This window comes from Barbatula barbatula, assembly GCF_947034865.1.
Source record: "Barbatula barbatula genome assembly, chromosome: 6".
Lineage (NCBI taxonomy): Eukaryota > Metazoa > Chordata > Actinopteri > Cypriniformes > Nemacheilidae > Barbatula > Barbatula barbatula.
Window position 1 is genome coordinate 12,598,984 of NC_136765.1, and position 22,522 is coordinate 12,621,505.

General features: G+C 39.4%; 2 protein-coding genes across 8 annotated transcripts in view; both read left to right on the plus strand.

Moving 5' to 3' along the window:
• Positions 1–153: 153 nt before the first annotated feature.
• On the plus strand, positions 154–8,114 carry senp6b (SUMO specific peptidase 6b). Of its 7 annotated transcripts, none has more exons than XM_079458521.1 (20): positions 154–263; positions 385–482; positions 583–663; positions 786–814; positions 1,087–1,184; positions 1,275–1,457; positions 1,578–1,611; positions 3,321–3,488; positions 3,601–3,785; positions 3,886–3,933; positions 4,052–4,173; positions 4,246–4,362; positions 4,457–4,570; positions 4,656–4,748; positions 4,893–5,074; positions 5,307–5,362; positions 5,539–5,585; positions 5,746–5,814; positions 6,219–6,369; positions 6,458–8,114. In XM_079458521.1, the coding sequence occupies exons 1-20, from the start codon at positions 261–263 to the stop codon at positions 6,581–6,583; spliced, it is 2,004 nt and encodes a 667-aa protein (XP_079314647.1). In that variant the 5' UTR covers positions 154–260; the 3' UTR covers positions 6,584–8,114. The 7 variants fall into 7 exon arrangements, with proteins under 7 accessions (XP_079314647.1, XP_079314648.1, XP_079314649.1 ...); XM_079458522.1 differs by having other exon boundaries at positions 6,264–6,369; positions 6,458–6,985; XM_079458523.1 differs by having other exon boundaries at positions 176–263; positions 4,656–4,697.
• A 957-nt stretch (positions 8,115–9,071) lies between these two features.
• The window catches only part of myo6b (myosin VIb), a 52,091-nt gene continuing 38,640 nt past the window's right edge, over positions 9,072–22,522 (plus strand). Inside the window, exons 1-8 of the mRNA XM_079458811.1 lie at positions 9,072–9,233; positions 15,401–15,542; positions 19,634–19,703; positions 19,816–19,889; positions 21,010–21,139; positions 21,255–21,360; positions 22,235–22,290; positions 22,383–22,480. Of these exons, the coding sequence (XP_079314937.1) occupies positions 15,426–15,542; positions 19,634–19,703; positions 19,816–19,889; positions 21,010–21,139; positions 21,255–21,360; positions 22,235–22,290; positions 22,383–22,480 (651 nt within the window). The 5' untranslated portion in view covers positions 9,072–9,233; positions 15,401–15,425. The remainder of the gene's footprint in view (positions 9,234–15,400; positions 15,543–19,633; positions 19,704–19,815; positions 19,890–21,009; positions 21,140–21,254; positions 21,361–22,234; positions 22,291–22,382; positions 22,481–22,522) is intronic.

A 22,522-nucleotide genomic window follows, 5' to 3' on the forward strand; every position in this document is an offset into this window, starting at 1 on the left:
TGTAGGACTTGCAGAGGTCACCGACCCCACACAGGTGACATCGGTACACAAAACGTTTACGTTGTGACACCAAATATCAGAAACACAACAGCTGTCAAACTTGCGACGCGCACGAGCTTAGCGTTGACAACACCTGTCAACCATCTGATAATTAGATGAGCTGGGACGCGCGCACGTTACGCAGCGTGACGTTAAAGTTCGTCTGAGATTGTTTTTAATTGTTGTTCAGGGTGTCAAATGACTCTACACGTACTCCAAAAATGGTGAGCGTAAGTTATAAAACATGGTTGGCAGAGAACGTTTATCCTCACTCAAAATCAATGGCTTTATTTGACAAACCCGTTTTTTGCATTGTCACCGCCTCGCATTTCTGTTTTGGAAAAGGTTCGTCCACTCGGTCGAGATCATAATAGTCTGAAAGTCAAGACTCTGAAAGGAAACGCCATTGGACTCAACATGGTGGGAATTAGACAAATATTAACGTGAGTGACGTTAACTGAAATGCGTGGTTATATCATAAGCATTCATGTAAATACGCGACTGCTATTCACATTTGTATTTTATGGACCCACCGAAATCTAGGCCTAAACCTGAACTTCTCACACCGTTTAAACAACGATTCAACTACGCCCTTCAACCCACCTGCTGGAGGAGTGAGTTAAGGTTCGACTCGTTATCGTATTAATTCAATTATACTATTTAATACGTCAAGGAAATGTATTGTGTAAACATCAAAATGGAGTAAAGTCACTATATCTTGACTGGAAAAAGTTTTGTCCTTCTAGGAAAGACATTTTCAACATTGATTCTGTAGGTGAGCCACGTTTCTTTTTGCATTAAGCTTGTTGGTGCTTTTTTGCGTTGTTTTACTGTATGTGGTAATACAGATTGCATTTGGGATCTGTACAGATGTGTTGTCTTGTAATAAAGAAAAGACCACAGATTTTAATTTGTAAAACAGGTCATTTATAAGGATGAATTATTATCTTCAGAGACCCAAATGTTTTTTTCTCTCCAATGTTTATCGACCTAGTTCACCCCTCCGGGTTGGTAAATGAAATATTTGCGTTGCGTTTTTGTCAACAGATCCCATTGTGAATCACAAGAAAACCATATGCGAGACATTTATTCACGAGGAATCCCAAGGCAAACAAACTAAACGCAAACATCGAATGAGAGACGAGGTTTGGGCTGAATGATAGACTTGCTGACGTGCGCAGAATATTGGTTTCAGTTCGTCTCCTGAGACTAATTCCATGTGACTTCTGACACAGTTTGGATACCTCTGTCGTATCCGAGCGAAGAATCCCAAAACCAGGAAGACAGCATCCCCAAAACAGCCAGAGAGAGATGCTGCTGAAAGATCGAACAGAATTGTACTCGACATCAGATGTTTGAAAATTGGAAAATTGACTAAGATTGTCAGAAGCTCTGACACACTGACCCCTCAATGCACGGTATTGTACTTTTTGGGCCTGTATTTATAATGGCAAAAAGTGCGTCCAAACTTGACTAGTACGGTATTTACAGTTCAGTTTATTTACAGTTAACACACAGGATATGTGTTTCTTCTACAGTTTACAGTGGATTACATTGAGATTGCAAATGAAGGTAAGACGACGTACATATTGGTAGACTTTTACTGTGACACTCAAAAATAGAGCGCTAAATTATGCATTAACCAGTCTTTGTGACATTTAGCAAGTTTCTTAAAATGCACAAGATGCAATTTAAAGGCATAGTTCGCCCCAAAATGAAAATTCTGTCATCATTTACTCTTGTCATTTCAAACCTGTGTGACTTTCTTTTAAAAGATTAGAGAGGCCTGTAATTTACATCATATGTACACTTCAACTATGAGAGACAGAATGAGCAGAAAAATCCATAAAATTACAGTGACTGATTTTTAAATAATTTATTTGCAAATTATGGTGAAAAATAAGTATTTGGTCACCTACAAAAAAAAGCAAGATTTCTGGCTCTCACAGACCTGTAACTTCTTCTTTAAGAGGGTCCTCTGTCCTCCACTCGCTACCTGTATTAATTGCACCTGTTTGAACTCGTTATCCGTATAAAAGACACCTGTCCACAACCTCAAACAGTCAGACTCCAAACTCCACTAAGGCCAAGACCAAAGAGCTGTCAAAGGACACCAGAAACAAAATTGTACACGTGCACCAGCCTGGGAAGACTGAATCTGCAATAGGTAAGCAGTTTGGTATGAAGAAAACAACTGTGGGAGCAATTATTAGAAAATGGAAGACATACAAGACCACTGATAATCTCCCTCGATCTGGGGCTCCACGCAAGATCTCACCCGAGGGGTCAAAATTATCATAAGAATGGTGAGCAAAAATCCCAGAACCACACGGGGGGACCTAGTGAATGACCTGCAGAGAGCTGGGACCAAAGTAATAAAGGCTAACCTCAGTAACACACTACGCTGCCAGGGACTCAAATCCTGCAGTGCCAGACGTGTCCCCCTGCTTAAGCCAGTACATGTCCAGGCCCGTCTGAAGAGAGCAATTGGATGATTCATATGGTTGGATGAAACCAAAATATAACTTTTTAGTAAAAATTCAACTTATCGTTTTTGAGGAGAAAGAATGCTGAGTTGCATTCAAAGAACACCATACCTACTGTGAAGCATGGGGGTGGAAACATCATGCTTTGGGGCTGTTTTTCTGCAAAGGGACCAGGATGACTTATCTGTGCAAAGGAAAGAATGAGTGGGGCCATGTATCGTGAGATTTTGAGTAAAAACCTCCTTCCATCAGCAAGGTCATTGAAGATAAAACGTGGCTGGGTCTTTTGGCATGACAATGATCCTAAACACACCGCCCAGGAAACGAAAGAGTGGCTTCGTAAGAAGAATTTCAAGGTTCTGGAGTGGACTAGCCAGTCTCCAGATCTCAGCCCCATAGAAAATCTATGGTGGGAGTTGAAAATCCGTGTTGCCCAAAACATCACCGCTCTAGAGGAGATCTGCGTAGAGCAATGGGCCAAACTACCAGCAACAGTGTGTAAAAACCTTGTGGAGACTTACTGAAAACGTTCGACCTCTGTCATTGCCAACAAAGGGTATATAACAAAATATTGAGATGAACTTTTGTTATTGGCCAAATACTTATTTTCCCCCATTATTTGCAAATAAATTCTTTAAAATTCAGACAATGCGATTTTCTGGATTCTTTTTCTCATTCTGTCTCTCATAGTTGAAGTGTACCTATTATGAAAATTACATTTTTTTTGCCCCATTGTATTTGCAATTTTACATTTCATACCAATGCGCAATGCTGCAAACCATAACATTTCCACAGTACGAATAGAAGCATCAGAGGTTACCAGTTGTGAATGGTGCACAGTGCAGAGGCTGCCATCACTATTTCTACAGACAACACCCACAGCAAGTCACCGTCTGCGAGCCCAGATCGCATGTGATGTGTATGAAGATGTTTCACGGGCGTGGTTTGACTGCCAGAGCAAGAGTGAGATATTACAAACCATCTGCACTTATTGCATTCCATCTATTATGTAGCATGATTAACAAGCTCAATTGTTTATTTATTTATTTAAAATGGGTTAAAAATCTCTTCTCAGGTCAAGAAGAGAAATACATAGTCCTTATTTTTGAGAAGGAGCTCACATTCCCAGAGCAGCTCATCCTTGAGGAAATCTTCATAGAGATTGGCAGGAGCAATAACATCTGCAGTTTTCCAGTTAAACTGTCATATGAAGAAGCTTACAATAGGCTGAAAATACACAACCGTGCTCCAAAACAACTGGTGGGTCATGAAAAAGGTTTAATATTGTCATCTACTCAGGCACTCTCATCTTGTTCTATACTGTATGACTTTGATCAGTCTATTTTTTTTCTGTGTTCAGGTCCATGCACTTGAGCCTGAAGAGGATGAACTTCCTGTCATGAGTCAGGTTTCCTTCTTTCTATTACATTTCCACAGAAAACACGTGTAAACCTTCGCAAGTCAGTGATGTAAGAGCACACCATCATCTCCAGTTGTTGAGCTGTCTATCTCCCAACATTATGCAGGCCTCTGTGGCACTTTCAATCTCTCCCGATGCCACTCGATGTGAAATCGCAACCCTCAGTGTTTCAGACAGTGATGAGGATTTGTTAGAGCTCCCCTCATCGCCTGTACAGGAAATCAAAAAGTCGGTTGGCTGCCCTAAACGTTTTTTTTAAGAGAGAGTATAGTTCTTTTAGAGAATACTCTCTCTTTTCAGACTGGTTGTCTATCCCCCTCCACCAGCCAAGGGAGGTATAACCATCACAGAAGAGGACCTCAACTGTCTGGAAGAAGGCACATTTCTAAACGATGTGATAGTAGACTTCTATCTGAGGTAAAGAAAATCATTTAAGTTGGTGAAGTGGAAATAAGAAAATCTTTTGGCGCTATGTTGATGTTCTCCTCAATGCTCTTCTCATGCTCCTCAGGTTTTTGGTCTGCGAGCAGCTAAAGAGAGAAGATGCTGTTGATTGCCAAGTGTTCAGTTCTTTTTTCTTCAAGCACCTTACTCAGGAAGATCACAAAAGGCCTCCAGGTTTATCGTATGTAAAGAATATCATTGTGAAAGTACTTGAAGTCCAAGGCCTAAATGTGCTTTGTATAAACAATGAACACACTGTTCCACAGCATTCAAGAGCTGAGGCATAACCGGGTGAAAACATGGACCAGGCATGTGAATATTTTTGAGAAGGACTTTATATTTGTCCCGATAAATCAAAGGTGAAAAATGCTAGCAAAGGATTTTATTTTTGGTCTGAAATCACAGAATCAACCCTGGTTATGATTTTAAAATGTTCTTTATAAAATTTTGGCTTGTTATATAAAAATTAACCTGAACACCTATGATGTACAATGTCTCCTCAGTGCTCACTGGTACCTGGCTGTTATCTGTTTTCCTGGCCGGGTTTCACAGAGCAGTGATTCAGATGTCTCCGTCAGCGGACATTCAGTGGAATATATCTGTGATCAGTCTCCACCCAATCCCATGTCTCTCTTCTTCCGTCAGGAATCTTCAGAGCACAACACCAAATGCAGTCAAACCATGGGTAATATATATATAGAGAGAGAGAGAGAGAGAGAGGGATGGAACAACTTTTATTTTATGCTGTTTTTGTTGATGCATCGAAGTGGAATTTTTGGAACTGCTTTTGTTGTAACCGCATAATGCAAACTGTTTTATAAAGGCATGTTGTAAACATGCGAGTCAGTTGTTTTTATTGATAACTGTATCTATTCATCATGTTTTGAGCCAGAAATATTCCTTTCATCTAAATGCAGGTGACCTGAACAAGAGTTTCGGGTTGGAATCTGATGATGATAGTGCAACCATTCAGGTAATGGGATTACTCCACTAAGGATTTTTGTGAATTAACCAGAAGCAATTATACTATACTCAACAAATGGAGAAGGAAACATACAATTATTTTATTCGTGTTCCTATTTATGTGTCTTATTTATCAGAGAAAAATCTTTCCTTCCCCGAATTTCACCTTTTCTCTTTTTTTATAAGGCTTTTGAGCACACACGTGTTTACAGTAGAAGCAGTGACTCGAAGCGGTGAGTTCTCATTTGGGTAATTTCCTCTTAAATGAAGCAAAATAGTGCCATTGCAGTGCAGCAGATATTGCCTTCCTTTTGTCCATCACTAGATGGCAGTAAGACTTATGTTTTGAATGTTAAATGTTTGATTTCTACTCAGTTATGTCTCTGTTGATAGGCCTTGCATACTCATCATGGACTCTCTTGACTGCCGATCCAGAGCATCGGTGGTGCAGATACTCCAAGAGTAATTATTTTCTGTTTTAATGATGGTTGAGGACTTTCAATACAAATGATGTAATATACAACATTCTATTCAGCATTAGGCAGTCAGTGTTGCTACTGTAGGTAATGGTATTGTTTACCCCAATAATACCTAGTTATTATTATTTACCATTGCTTATGCGGATCCAAACCTGTGTTTGGATTTTCTTTCATCAAAAGTTGAAAGGTTGCCTAATGACAGCTTAGTCCTCTTTTTCATTTGACTACATTCAGATCTCTTGTTCTGCTTATAATTTCTGGTGTGTTTTTATTTCAAGGACTTAAGTATACAATTATAACACAGAATATACACAAAAACTTAGACTAAGAGATTTTTTTATAATATAATTACACCATTACATTTGTATGCTGTTCTGTAAATCCAAGATATTTACAAGAAGAATGGAGGGTAAAAATGGGCTGTTTGCAAAGTTTTGGAAAGGGTGTGATGGACGGATGGAGTCCCTGTGTCCCACAGCAAGATAACTACACAGATTGTGGCATCTATCTCCTACAGTATGTGGAGAAATTCCTCAAGGTATCTATGTCATGTAGAAACTGCTGAACATCAGTTTGTAATGCTTTTCATACCCTGCTATTAATAACTCCTTTCTCATGCTTTTTAGGATCCTCCTCAAACTTTCTATCCCAGCATGGACCTGAACGATTGGTTCTCACTGAAGACTGTGAAGAAGAAGAGGCAGCAAATCAAAAGTCTCATTCTCAAGCTTCACAAAGAGCAAACGGTTTGACTTTAGGTCACACGTCTTCTACAGATCACATATTGTTACTGCGGCCTCAGCCACACAATTTTTGCAAGAAATACTGGTCTGTTAAATTATTATTTTCTATTTGCTTTGGAAATGGTTAAGGGGCTTATGACCTTTAGTACTATCAATACCTTTGGAAATATAATCTATTAATATAAAGTATTGTGTGTGTTCAGGTTAAAATGTTTTTAACCTGTTTAAGGGATAAATAAATACTGTAAGGTAAAAAAGCTGTCAGTTCTGTTTCATTAGTCCAATGATCAGGTTTTCGTACTGTGGTCTAAGACTAAATAAATAAATAAATGTAAATCTGTTGAGAGATGGTTTATGCAAATTCTGATTGTGTTGCCAGACTCTCTTCATTCCCTGGCCGATAAAATTTTGTCCATTCTCGCAGGTAATCACATAGGCCTGCTGCACAGTCAGGTTCATAAGAGGTCTGACTCCCAATATTTAAACTGAAAGGCTTAATATATTTCTTTGTCCACTGTCCATAAAGAACTTCCGGCGGTACATTATCTTCCAGGTCCCTTTTGGGTTCCAGCTGTACGATAAAAATGAAGATACATTTGGAATATTGTACAAAATGTGAGATTTGGTTATGAAAAGCCCATTGTTTGATTGGGCTAAAGCATGGTAGAGAACTTCCTTTATCTCTTAACTTTATGGTGTTGGGCTTAATAAGATCCTTTGAGAGGACCATGCACTGTTTGTTCAGTTCTTTTTGGAATCACCCATATGCCAGCAGGCCGTGCATCATATGGAATGACTTCAGTGTTCCAGAGGGATTTGGTTAACTTTGTGAATGGTGCATCTTAAATGCTAAATTTTCCTGTTAGATTTGCTGACAAATAAATGATTTACCATATATGTATAACTAATTGTTTCAGGAGAACACGAAAGGAGAATTTGAAAGAGTCTTTATGCAGCCCTCATTATTATTGACACAAGGACATACTGTCCTTATAGGGCTGTCAAACACCTAAAGTACTTTATTACTTGGACACTCACATACAATCTAATTTATTACAAAAGCTTTTAATTTCTGACGGAATTATTACCGTAATGTTTTTCAAATTTAAATGTCTGATATTGCTTCTCAATTCATCTCTTGTGTGAATTAATTGTAGTGAAACTGAACTGTCTCTAGAGTTGTTTTGCCGTCTACATTGTTTTTAAGTCATTCTGGTTAACCAGAATGTCTGTAATGCCACATTTACACTCATTAGACTTGATGTTCTTGGGAAACATTCTGAGATCACAATAACACTTGTTATGCCTGTATTGCCTTGAAATGAAGCAAGCGATTTTTCCCATTTATCAGTTCCCTGCTGTTGTGTTAATGGAATACTGTATGTGCTCTGGCACACCTGTTTTTATCTCTGCTGTTCTCATGGGAAATGCAAGTCAGTGTGCCATTAAATCTAATTAATGGTGTTTCCTCGGGCACACCAGAAGAGAATAAGAACTATACTCCTGTTTTAACCTGTTTTGGCATTAAAAATCTTACGCTAAACGGTTTCTTCTATTGAAATCATTCTTTCTGAAAGAATAGATGTTTGATTTTGTCAAACATAAATTTGGGTAAACGCTACAATTATTTATGATTATGCAAGGCTGCTTCAATCTATAGGCTTACGTGTACTGTAAAAGTGTATGGAAGAGAAAAATAAGCAGGTCTTTGAGCTGAAAACAATGTTTTTATCTTATAGCTGTTTTGCTCAGAAATGTGATACAATGCCACGTAGAGACATATCAGGTGTCCTAATTAGATTTACAAACACAAAGTCTGCTTTCAACGAAGTATTACATTTCAACTTAGGAATACTTCTAAAAGTTTTGAATTACAAGCCCCTAAAAAATTAATGAATCTCCAGTTTGTATCAGTTGCGCACCTTTTAGTAACCATGACAATCCAGTGTCCAGCTCTTGACTTTCTCTTCATCACTTGAATGACACATTTTGATACATCAGTGACACTTGATCAATAATAAAGTCCTCAAGGAATTCTGCTTTGAGTAATACTTCACTAACCACATGGCTTGAGCGCGACTAGAAGATGGAAAAGATGAAGTAGCCTACTGTCTGTGAGCTTTAGGAAGACTCAAGGATGGATCTTCTGGTGCCAAAGTTATAAAACAAATCTAACATATCATATGATTTAGGCCTAATACCAAGTCATTTGTGTGAAAGGGAAACGTTTATTTCTATTTACTTCATGCAGGGGTGTCCTATTTTTAAGTGCATCTCAACAGCCTTCTGTTTTACAGTAAACAAAAATGACAGCTACGGGTCATTGAATAATGAAGTTTCCTAAGTGTCTAAAAACCCAGTCGCCTTCCTGCCCAGACAGTCATAATGCCCCAAATCGCATCACGCGCCTATGACAGCCAAACACCGCTGCGCGCGCTCGAGATGCCGCAAGTGCTGTATGGGTAGTGAGTTCACTAGGTTTTGACAGCACTTGTGTGTCGCCGTTGAGGTCGCTGTTATTCCCCCGAGCGAGCGTCAGTCTGCAGCCGACACAAGAGGGGAAGCACAACGGCTCTGGAAGAGGGAATATCTGACCGGGACGGGCTGTCGCTTCACTGTGCTCAAAGACGTCCGCTTTTACAGGACATACACATATACTGTGAGTGACTTATTCATTATGTGTCTTTATATAGAGATTTGTTGTTAAGTTAGTATTTAGTAGCTTATAGAGGCAGCTAGCATACCGCTATTAAATAAATCCCTAATGTTTCTAATGGTAACACATTTGACGCGCTAACTATGTGTTTAAATCATTTGAAATCTGTCTAAATAAGTGTAAAGTCAAATGTGCTACTATCATATTTTCCAGTGGTGTAACGTTAGTTCATAAAGAGTCGTGTGTGCTGGAAATAGTTTACTTCATTGAAATGGGCTTGTAAACTAAGTTACGACCAGCAGCCTGCCCGATAACGTTTCCAAGAGACGTTTTAAACGCCACAGGTGTTTTGAAGTAGGCTCTGTAAAACCACAATGAGAGATGAAATGGTCTTTATCTGTCATGAATTGTTTAACGTTATTTATTTCGCTTACATTCACATGAATGGCGGATGCTTTCGGTGACTTTTAACTGCGGGTTGCGCATGCGCGGCTGTGTTGTGGCGACGCCGTGTTGCTTTCACCTTTATAATCTCTCATAGGACGAAACAAACATGATGCAAATGAAATGGACCTGCTGTTGTATACTGTCCCACCTTTAATGTTAATTATTCTCCGTTCAAAGCATTTCAATCATTCTTGTAAAAAAACTTTCTAGGCTCATTTGAGGTTTTTTTAACCAGTTGTTTCATATTTAAACACACATTTGAATATTTATAGAACCAAGCAAAAGCACAGTGAAATATTGTCTTTGGAAAGACCAACTGCGGTGGCCTCTTTGCATCCTGGAGCGTCCTGCTTTCCATATCCTCTGGGTACAAAGACAGCAAGAGCAGAGGAAGGAGGGGGAGGGATACAGTATGAGGAGTACAGGAAACTCAAACAACCCTTTGACCCCGAGCCATCTCCTATGGCAACCTCTGTACTACAGCTGTCAGCATGCATTGGATTATGTACAGTGCTTTTACTCCTCCGTCTCTGAGAATGTCTTACCATCTGATGAGATGAGATGATCACTGTTCTATTGCTATTCTGGTTCTTGTATAAGGGACTTAGTCTCAGCATGGCTACCCGGGGCCTTAACATTTAGCTTCTGAGTCTGACCTTTACTCTAGATCAGGGGTTTTCAAACTTGATGATGCCAAGGACCCCCAAATAAGATTGTGAGAGACCTCTTTTCTAAAATACGCAACCGTCTATACATTTTTATGTGTAAGGAAACATAATAATTTTTAATTTAAATGTATCTGTGCTGTAGCGGCTTTCACTTGAGTGCGAAAAATAAACTAGAGTGAGAAAAACTCTCTAGATACAAATATACACTATGCATGTCGCGAAAATAGATAAACTGAAATGAACGTATACTTGCAATTTTCTGGGGACCACTTGAAACTTTCTGAAGCTCCCCCTGAGTTTGAAAACCCCCTGCTAGATGACTGTCAAATCTGTTTTAATCTGTGTTTTATTTTCAATCGAGCTTCGGAGGTTGACGTCACGCCATCTAAACTCGGCCATTTTGGCAGGCATTCAGGAGAGCGCTAGAGCTGCATTGACAGTGGTCAAACAATAATTTAAAACCAGGCTGTATTGACTTCACAAATTGTACTATTTCAACAGGTGGGGGAAAGCAAAGGCAAAATAATTTTATCATATTCCTAAGGATCCCGAATCCCCGATAGACGATTAAATGGTTAAGTGCCATAAAACGTGCCACGCAACACATGTCATCGTCATCACTTCCTCTCTGTCGTTATGATGCAAAATCCTAAACAAGGCACCTGAGACTAGAGTGGCACTCGCCTAGTCCAGCTGTGTAATCGCAGTGGGCTCCTAACACAACCCCATCGTGTCTGACCACAACCCATGGCTTCTATGGAGGGTCATTTAGATTTTTGGGAATGCTTAAGCTGCAAGATCAGTGTTATAGCTGTCCTGGCTACCTACAAACAAGGACAGCTAGGGTCGATTACTTTAGCTAACAACACAGTTGACTTACTCTTCCAATGACGACAGACTCCACAGTTGAATTTCCATTACAAAATTCACATACATTTTTACCACTCCAGGCTTTTAAAGAGTCTCCGGAGTAGGACGATGAAAAGTTGATGAGGTAGTTGTAGATATGGATCCTGCAGATCAGGAAATGTATCCGTTTCTTTATTGATATGCGTTAAAAGCATCCACGAGGCATAACAGGGATTTGTTATGTTTATTCTATTAAGTTTTGCCATGCACAGGTCTATGTCTTTTGCATTAAAGTGCGCAGTGAACTCTCTTACCGTGGAAATGACTAGTCTTAAGCCTTGTCTGCGAAACTGGGCGATAGTATTTTATATTAAGCCTTATAACTGGAAAAGTAATCTAAAATACAAGTAGGCCAGGTAATTGACATTGAATTGCATTACATCATTCCATTACATAAACATATTCTGGTAAATGTGTAATTTAGATAAATTATTTGTATAAATATATGAGATGATAAGATTGTCACTGTAGATGAGAGGTGTTTTAGATTATGGTTCTATATCTAGGTCATTCACAATATAGTTTATGCTGATAAATATTACAGATGGGTGTGATTTATCTAGATTTTTTATTTGCCCGTCCTTTACTGCAGCTAGTTAACTGTTCAGTAGATATCGATCATTAAGCCTGACAGTCATAATACATATAGCTGTGAGCAACATATTTAATCTTGGAATGCTGTGAAATGAAAGTTAAATTGCAATGTGAATGGTGAACTCCGGACTTGGCCTCAAGTACCTTTTAATTTCTCTGTTTCTTCGAATGCTCAAATGGGTCACACGGACGTGTAGCTTGTTGCTGAGCATCCGGTCACGGCGTGGATTTCATACTGTCCCATTTCTGTAGTAAATTGGTAAACATAAAATAAAATGCATACTGTCTGACTACATCGAGAGGGGTCAGCTGAGGTGGCTTGGGCATCTGTTACGGATGCCTACTGGACGCCTTCCCCGGAAGGTGCTCCGGGCCCGTCTGACCGGGAGGAGACCCCGGGGAAGACCTAGGACACGCTGGTGGGACTATGTCTCCCGGCTGGCCTGGAAACGCCTCGGTGTCCCCCCGGAAGAGCTGGAGGAAGTGTCTAGGGTGAGGGATGTCTGGGCATCTCAGCTTAGACTGCTGCCCCCGCGACCCGGCCCCGGATAAGCGGAAGAAAATGAATGAATGAATGAATGAATGAATGTCTGACTATAATCTCAAAGATTGTGCTGTTCAGATCTTACATAGAATCAATCATATCTTACAGTGTCACTTTAAATTGAGATGTTTCAGGCCTAAAAAATCACTGCAATAAATAAAATGTATTTTTAGGCTTTTAAATGTCATGGCACTGGTGAATATAAAACTTTGTCAAGTCATGCTTGCCTTAAAATATTTAATTAGTTTATAAACTGCTCTGTGAGTTTGAACCATATGAAATTATAAATCTATGTAAAAACCCTAATCCAGTACTCACAAAAAACATGTTTACCATACAAATCACGGCAGTTTAGCCCATATCAAACTCATTTCCAGAAACTTACAGACCAGATGGTTCTGAGACCATTACCAGATAGCTCTCTGATGAGGCATGCACCAGACAGAAGAATATACCAATGGCCTACTTTCAACTGTTCCTTTGAAAGGACTCGAGTGAGTCTGGATTAATTGACACAAATATTCATCCAAACTCATAATGGGGTTATTTAGCAAGCTTGACAATAATTGGACTATTGTCGAAGTATATCAGAATGTGAAACATTGACAAATAGGACATGGAGCAATTATCACGTCCCGCCTCGGACACCAGATAGACATCTTTGACACGAAGTCTATATGATTTAATATCTCTCGGCTGCAGTAAAGCTATAGGGACTAGACGTTATTGCTTTTGTAAACTTTGACAGCAGGTCATGCCGACTGTAGCACCAGGTGGATTTATGGATCTTATCGGATGTCATGCAGGGCTTGGAATACAACACCTTATCATAATAAAAGACAAGATAGTATTGAACACTGTAAGAAATGTATGGTTTATTGTATTAGTGAAGTGATTCAACCTTTTCATGGTCGCTCCCCCCTGTAAACCCATTTAAAGAACTGGCGCTCCCCCCCCATACTGTGCATTGAGGATAGATAAGATAATTTGTAAAATATGTTAGATATAGTTTATATATATATTGTGGCAGGCAGAAAGCAACTCAGACTCATAACTATATATAAAGAAACAAAAAATACCTGTATATGAAAGATTGATCTCAAGAGATCAGATTATAAATGTAACAACCCTGCTGATGAAAACAAAATAAACCCAAAATAAATCATCACCATTAGCTTTTGGCATTAAAACTATTACAAAATTTTATTGTTTTGGGCATTATTCCAAAATAATTAATCTACCAGATCACAAGAACAGTGCGTGTCTCATTGATTTTAACATGAGCGAGGGTTTAGTCGCCGATTCCCGGTGGCCTGTCGACTGATTTAGCCTGCTGCCAGCCAGCGATGGCATTTTTACCGACAAATGTCGAGAGCACGTTATTTTAGAGCGAAAGTACGGCAGTAGTTTTTTGGTTTCGCGCTCAAAACTTCTTTTGCATAGAGAAGTGCAGGAGAAATTATTGACATCACGATGCAATTGTTTCTCTTCACACAAACAATTTAAGCATAAAATTATTTTTTTGCTGTTTTATTATAAGACCTAAACATAGAACATTCTCAGTTTAAGAAAGATTCATAGTATAAATCATTTAAACTTGCTTTTGTGGTTTGGCTACATGATCAATTTTATATTTGATTTCTTGAAACTTTCTCAAGCCAAACTGTATTTTTTCAGTTTGATTAAGCATTGATGGCACATTGTGTGATGATTACAAAGCATTCTACATTTAATAAAAATAGGATTAAAAAAAAATTTTGGTTTCTATTTGGGGTTTGTGGCCTGGGTCAGTGTGGGTTTTCCTGGCCTGAATTTGTGTCCCAGTCCAGATCTGATTCGCAGTTTATAATACTGATGCGGTGTGGTGTTATTTGCCTGTCGAAAATAGCGCTTTAAATCTTTAATAACTGTCAACAGCTTTAGACAGCCGTCCAAGTTCAGAAATATAGGCACTTTAATACCACGCCACTCCCTTCACGCTCACTCTGAACTCATCGGGACAGACACTTGTGCTTATTCTAAAGACAAACATACTTATATGATCTACCTGTTTCTTAAGATGATGTAGAGGTATTGCTACTGCTTCCTGAGTGGACATTTGCCTAGATTTTAAGCTTTTGTGCGCAGCTTAAAATTGCATTGCATACTTAAACACAGTGAAGTAAAAGGCCAGTAAAAAGCTTTCAGTAAAGGCGCAGTTTTTTGCGTGAAGAGGGATGCCTGTCAATGGCATCATGTCCGTGTTATCCCCAGTTCCCCAAATTGGATTTGCAACACATGAATACGCATTTGAATACATAATATTGGCATTTCGTTATATGCTTTGTGACAGTAAAATAGAGATTGAGACCCTAATGCAATCTTAAATGCTACATTGGCTTACCCTTGTGCGCCGTCGAGCAAACCAAATGATCGTTGTCTACTCTTCCACCATCGATATGCTGCATATCTCCTGTGTTGTGTGTGTGTGTTTGGCGCGTTCACAATGATACTACGGCAGTAGAGGCGGCGCAACTATGACGATAAGTTTATAATCCCCACCCACTTTGAAGCGATACTAAACTGTTGTGGAAAAGCAATCTGAGCCGAAGTGAACTGAGCTGTACCGAGCCGAGTCGTACTAAACCTGACGGCACCATGCAGTGGAAAAGTGCCAAAAGACTCAAAGCGACCCAAGTCATATCTGGGGCCCAGAATATCATCAAAACATGGGGGTGGATGTTTTTTTACTTGGGTCAGTAAGCAGCCACTCAGATCTACATAGCAATGCCCTGCCTACCTTTTGGACACTTCACTGTCACTGTACAACTTTCAAATGAAAACTTAGTTTTGTTGTCACAAGGCACATGAGCTGTCCTTGTTGGTCACTTCAAGTGATCTACAAAGCCATTTTGTTTACAGTCACTTTGGGTGTGTCAAACAAAATTACTTTTCGGTTGGACAAGCTTTGCATACTGTCAGCCATTACAGCCAGTCTTTTCTTTTAACCCTGTGTGTGTTTTCTCCAGAGCTGCTGTATAGTTGTGGGGTGCAATGGAGGATGGAAAGCCTGTGTGGGCGCCCCACACAACCGATGGGTTCCAGCTGGGCATGATAGTGGACATCGGTTCTGACACACTCACCATAGAGCCTCTCAATCAAAGAGGAAAGGTAAGGTGTCGGCTTTCCTGCTATTGAAAATCTATCTTCTGTGAGCTGCAGCTCTTTGCTCTGTAGGAAGGACTGCTTGATCTAAAATCACTACGAGGTTGAGTCAAAATTATAAATATACTTTATCATCATGAAAATACCTGAAAAGGTTTGAAGAACAGCGATAGAATATCACTATTGGCATTTCCTGGAACTGTGTAGCCGCGTCTGAATTTCACTCATTCACTATTCCCTATATAGTGAATGCTAAAAAGTCCACTATATGGGGAACAAGTGAATGAAAATGAGTGAACAATTTCGGACACTGATGTAATATATGCTGCGACTCACAGTACTGTCACGGACATTGTTCATAATGCTTATATTACACCTGTGTGGCTTTATGGATTGTTTTGTAAAATGGTAAAGTACATTTTCACATTATTTGTTACGTTTATTGTATTAGTTTATAATAAAGAGAACAAACAATCGTCTGCCACGTTTATTTACTATTACATTTTTATGACGTTAAATAAAATTGCATATATATATTTAAATTAAAACACTACTGTATATGAAATTCATTTAATCTGTTTATTCTCAAAAAGTAGAAAATAACATTCAACAAGAACAAACACAAGTGTATAAACGTACATTCTTCGGCATTAACGGTCACTCTCCTCCTAATCAGCCGGTTGATTCGCATTGTATCATGGGAAAATGTATCGTATACATCGGATGTACACTTAAAATTAGAGTGCATTGTTGGTACAAAGACGTGAACAAATGTAGGGAATGGTACTGTTCAAGAAAGAATTTTGTATCCTTTATCTAGCTTTTGATTTAGCGATTTGTCATCTAGCCGTATTTGTTGCAGCCGTGTAAAGGACTTGGAAAACTCCATAAGGAAGGCCCAAGCGGAAGTAACTATACACTGCTTTGCGGCAGAACGGAAGATGCGTGGCGTCATGTGAAAAGGGCCTATCACTACATGAAAATCATGCCTACTTGCAGCCTAAGCTCCTCCTACTTACAGTTTGTGGGGTTAACTCCTCCCACCTGCCATTCTCCGGGCTTCCGTAGGACGATGCATCCTTGATATCGAGAACAAATCCAGTTACTTTCATGTGTTCTCAGTTCTTGAGAAGTTGGACTTTGATGGTTATTGTTGACGTAGAGCGAGAACATGAGGACACAAGACCTGCTTACAATACAATAATAGTGCATAAAGTTTACCACCCTATTGCAAGTGTTGTATCCTGCATTAGCTTCACACTACATAAAGTAAAGGCAACATATTTCGTTATTGTTCCTGTTCGTAACTTAGCCATGTAAATTATTGCATTCTACATATATTTGATATAATTTAAGCTTTTATGTTAATGTTCGTCCGAAGGGACAATGTTTAGTTGCTAAGCACCTGTGAAGTCGTAACCGTGTGTACGCAAGAGATCACGTGATCACCATTTGTGGGTTGTTTGTACTCATGATGCTGACATTTTCTCACATGGTGCGCTTGATTGACTTCCCGATGTGTTAAAAAGGCCTCCGGTATCTGAGCAATATGTAAAATGTGAGAACATGTGTCTGTAGAATAGTGCTGTGCTGTGTGAGGGTGTCACTTGCGTGGGCTTTGAATAAGTAATAAGCGCTACCTGCTGCAGGTGTCCTGATCACGTTACGCTAAGGGCAGCTTCATTAGAGAAAAAAGCCACCTGTGTCTCAACTACTCACACCCTCAGAGACACTAGCTCTGTATGTGTGAAATTTCAGAAAATGTTCCCAGAAGAAGAGCCGCTTTGTGACGTTTATCGAGGGTCTTTATGGTGTTATAGCTCTAAGACATGCACAGAGGTCTTTTTAGGGTCTGTCCTGAGGAATTGTTTACGCATTGATAACAGTTTTTGAAATTTAACTTAGTAGAACGTGTAGCAAAAATAGCTGCGGCTGGAATACAAATCAAGGATTCCTGAGCCCAAGTTGCGTATGTTTTAGGTCAATAATTGCATTGAGGTTTATAATACAACTTTCTTGAGTGTTCCTTATGTAAATTGCCTATATAAAAGTGTAGGAAATGAGTAACGAAAAGCTGAAATGTCAGCAGGGATGAAATGGGTTTTCTGGGAAAGGTCAGCCTGTGAATAACATGGCACTTTGATGGACACTTATGCGTGTCTTATAATGTGTCATGGAATGGATTCCATAGCTTCTGTTCTCACCTTTCACATTAACATGACTTTATTGTTTTCTCTGGGTTATTATGGTCACCATTAGACGCAATCCATCATGGCTGACCTAGCGCTGCTACTCTTTGTCATATGCGCTGTCGCAATGCATGAAGACCTTGAGCGTTTATGGCTTTTACAAATCGCTGATGGTAACCAGACAGTGTCTGGAAGGAGCGGACATCATCCACTTGTGTTTTTTAGCCTGTTAATCTTTTTCACAGTTTGTCAAGAAAAATGTTGCTTTGTTAAATAAAAATGCAAATATTAATGTTTTATTGCTTAACAGTGAATATTAATTTGTTTTCTTTTCATTATTCGATGTCTGTCTTTTGATTACGGTGGAGAAGCCAACTCCTGAAAAACAGCGAATTAGGACTTTAGTTCTCGTTATCACTCGCGTACCGGTCTCGAATCCCGGCTCTCGTCCCGGCTCTCGTCCCGCCTACCTCACTACAAGGACATCTACGGTTTGGAATGAGAGCAACAACATGCTCCTGCTAAGTCTGCTCCCACAATTTTGTATAGTAACCAATTTCAAAGATTTATTTTACTAACCACTGCTGAAAACAACTTGGCATAACTTGTTCAAAACCTTGTTTTGTCATGCAACCTAGACAATACATAGCAACAAAAGATAACCACAATGTCAGTGCCATTCACCGTTAAAGGACCAGTCAGTGAAATTTAGCTGCATCTAGTGGTAAGGTTGCGTATTGCAACTAACGGCTCAGTCCACCGCGTCCACCCTTTCAAAGCACTACGGTGGCTGACACAGCACTATGATGTCGTCATGTTTTTGCTTCTTAGTAGATAGAAATAGCTCATTTATGTTTACTATGTTGCATTTCTTTCAATAGATCAACCTTAATCTTGAACATACTGGTCCTTTAGGATTAACCCCTATAACTATGGGTGTTCATATTTTTCTTCCGAACACCATATGTTTGTCTATGAATAAGATAGTTATAATGTGGCTGTTGACCAGTCAGCTCCCTATCTGTTTTATTATCCAGTACCTCAGAGGTGATGTATTTTTGTAGGCTAAGCCGGAAGTAAGCGCTGCGCGGGTTTCCTCGACCGAAATCCTATACATTTTTACCATAGACTTTTGGAAGATCACAAAAAATAAGCTCTGTGATTAACAAAGGTCTATGATGTTTACAGGTTTTGTCTATAAAGATCATCTTTTTTTAAATGATCCCAACATTTGTTACTTTTGAAGCCGAAATACAGTCGGCAGAAGTAAAAAGCTAACATGATGCTATAAACAGACTACACTGAAGGTCGCTTGATAGCACCGTTACCACCACCAAGCCTCCGACAACTCTTTCAAACTTTATTAAAAATGTGTTCCCTGGTAAGTTGTTTTATGTGAATGAATTTGCATCTATCATTTAAGAGATTTGTGCCCATGTTGCATTATTTGTGAGCTTTATATGCACGATGACGTCTAACGTCCCCGCGAAAGGGAGTAGTCGTTTTTAGCAACTTGTTAGCAACCGCCATTTTTAAGACACAATAAAGCTTTAAAAAATCACAAGCGGCTTATAATTGTTGTGTTTTATGGCATAGAATAAAATGTAAAAATTTGTAGAGGTTTTGTTTAACACAGAACTTATATCATATAAGCTAAAAGAACTGCGTTGGTTCTAAATCAAGTGCATAAATGCAAGATGACTTCGTAGACCTAAAAAAAAGGTTGTAATTGACATGTTTATTAGAGATTGCAATGATTGCTGCCACTTTATTTATTCGATTCAATCAATTGAGCAGCCCTAATGGGTAAATAGTGAAAAGGTCAACGTAGACATTAGCCATTATTGACAGGCAAGAATTTCCATTTCTCCGGAGGTCACAAAGTTGATGCTGATTTTGTCTTTGCAGACCTTCCTGGCTCCTATCAATCAAGTCTTCCCCGCTGAAGACGACGTAAACAAACATGTTGAAGACAACTGTAAGTTTATCACCTTCATACCTTTTGGGGTGCATCAGTTGTTGTTATCACATTAAATGCAGCTGATGTCTGTTTATCTCTCTGTGTGGTTACGCATTTACTTGATTTCCAGGTTCTCTTATGTATCTCAATGAGGCCACTCTTCTCAACAACATCCGTGTCCGTTACAGCAAAGACTTGATCTATGTAAGTAAACTTCTTGTTCAGTTTTACTTCTAAAATCAGATTTTATGCTAACACCTGCTGTAGCAGCCCTTGTGACAGTGCTGTATGTACTTGCATTTTGTCACGCATGGAATCAAGCCTCCAGAAATGGGCATGTTGTCATTCACATTCCTGTACAGAATCTGTTTTGGGCCTAAAGCGAATGATAAAACCACTACCAATTTATTCAACACGCTTTTTTTCCCAGAATGTTTCATTTTCACACCGATAGCATCACCAAGCTGTTTTACGAAAGTAATATCTCGTTTCAAACAGCTCACTGAACTGATTGGGGCCATTATTTCTTAACTAAATGCACAGTGGGTTAAAGTGGCCCTTTTGACATACAACAGAGCCTTTGGATGCATGCTAAGGACCACAAATCTCATTGGCAGGCTGATAGGCATGTTATTGTCGGGCTCCAGCAGCCTTTTCATCCTCTCATTAGAAAAGCACCAGCCCCGCTGTCAGCGCATGCTCGCCCGCACAGCGCCCGGGCCTGTCAGGAAAGTGCCCGGGCCCTGCCCTAGTGTGACTCCACGTCTCAGATGACCCAACTAATCCTGCCCAGACGCTATCGAGTTGCCCAGTGCACTTAATTAGGTCCTATGAGGTAGCCATGCCACGGCTAACTTAAAAGCGTGAGGCTTTGAATGACAGCTTTGGGAGTGAAATGAACGTGGGGCGGGGGCGTACCAGTCTGTTTGCAAAACGGTTTGTTTACTCCAGTGTCACTACTGTGTACTTGAGTACAGATGTCATCATGGAAAACTGTGGAGGGGAAAATTTGATTAGTTGGTCATTAGTAAGATCTTTTTGTTATTAATGTTTTTTTATCTTGAAAATTACTTTGAAAAGTCATAAAAGACGTTAAGATAGCACCGGTTCTGTTTGGTGGTTGAAGCTATCTGTTTGTCCAAACAATGGAGGGTTGGAAGAGGGAGCATGTGAGCTTGAATTGTTTTGGAAATTTGTTTAATTTCGGTTTGGAGAGGCAAAACAAACATTTCATCTTTAATTCGCATTAGTTAGAAATACGAAGGGGCATTGGTCAAGTTGTACACCAAAACATTAATGTTTTAAATGATATGACTTTTTTCAGACATCTGTGGCTAACATCCTGATTGCTGTGAACCCGTATTTCGACATCACTAAACTCTACACCCCGGAAACCATTAAGAGCTATCAGGGACGCTCTTTGGGGACGTTGCCTCCTCATGTCTTTGCTATCGGTGAGAACATCTGATGGGATAGTGGAAGTTGTTCCCTATCCATTTACGCAAGCCGTTGTCACAGATTGTTAATCTTAGAGAAACCCTTATGTCTCTTTTTTCTTGCGTTTGTCAGCGGATAAAGCGTACAGGGACATGAAGGTTCTGAAGATGAGTCAGTCCATCATTGTGTCTGGTGAATCTGGTGCTGGGAAGACAGAAAACACAAAGTTTGTTCTCAGGTGCGATAACTTACTGTAGTAAAGAAGCAAAACCCTAAAAGAGATAAAGTTTTGTGTCAATCAGTATCTCTTATGTATGTGTATACAGAGTCCAAAACAAGTAGTATTTTTTGTAGTATGTAATGCTAAAGCTGTTCTTCTCTTTAAAATGTGAAGACCGGATGTGATTTGGTTGACCATATTTTTAGTTTTAAGCCTAAACGAATGTTCAAATATTGAAAATGGGTCACGCAGACTATACACCAGACAAGGGTTAATACAAGGAGTTTTGTAAAAATACTGTAGGTATCCTTTTCCACTGATAAAAGTTTTTAGATGGTTGCAGTTTTACAAAATGTAAAACAAGAAAATGTGGCAGCGGAAAAGAACCACCTCAGATTCATTTTAGCTTTAATGGAGTTAACATTATCAAAGGTCTTCACCAGTGCATGCTGCAATTCACAACTGCATGAAATAACAAACTAAACACTGTTTTGTAAGCAGACAAGCTAGACGTTTATGTAATTCAAAAATAAATGCCAACCGTGCACTTTTGCGTTGCATCAGCTTGACACTTTTATTCCACGACAATGATTCACAAATATAAGTGGTTTGATCTGAACCGAGCACTCGCAACCTGTTTCAATGCTCGCTAAAGTGCCCGTTGAAACGAGAGAGATGTTTGAGTAATTATGACACACCGTGGTCCTAATGGAAGAGGTCATAGTCGCATGAATGACATCAAGAATAACATGCCGTGTGTATGTTTAAATCCACTTTAAAAGTATGTATATCTGAATATTCATGTGAAATTGTTCTTTGTGGACCCTTTGTATATCGAAGCTTTCACATTAATCTTTGTTCATGTCTTGATATTGTATTTGGTTCATTTCAGATATTTAACCACATCTTACGGGACAGGTCAAGATATAGATGAGAGGATCGTTGAAGGTAAGATTCTCAATCTGAATCAGCTGCGCCGAGCTCAATGGCGTTTGCATGTGCTTAAATCATTTGTGCCTTTACAAATTCTGTCCCCACAGCCAACCCTTTGCTTGAGGCTTTTGGAAACGCTAAGACAGTCAGGAATAACAACAGCAGTCGCTTTGGAAAATTTGTGGAAATTCACTTCAATGAAAAGGTGAAGTCGCATCTCTGTCTCCATTGATCAGTCCGAAGACCT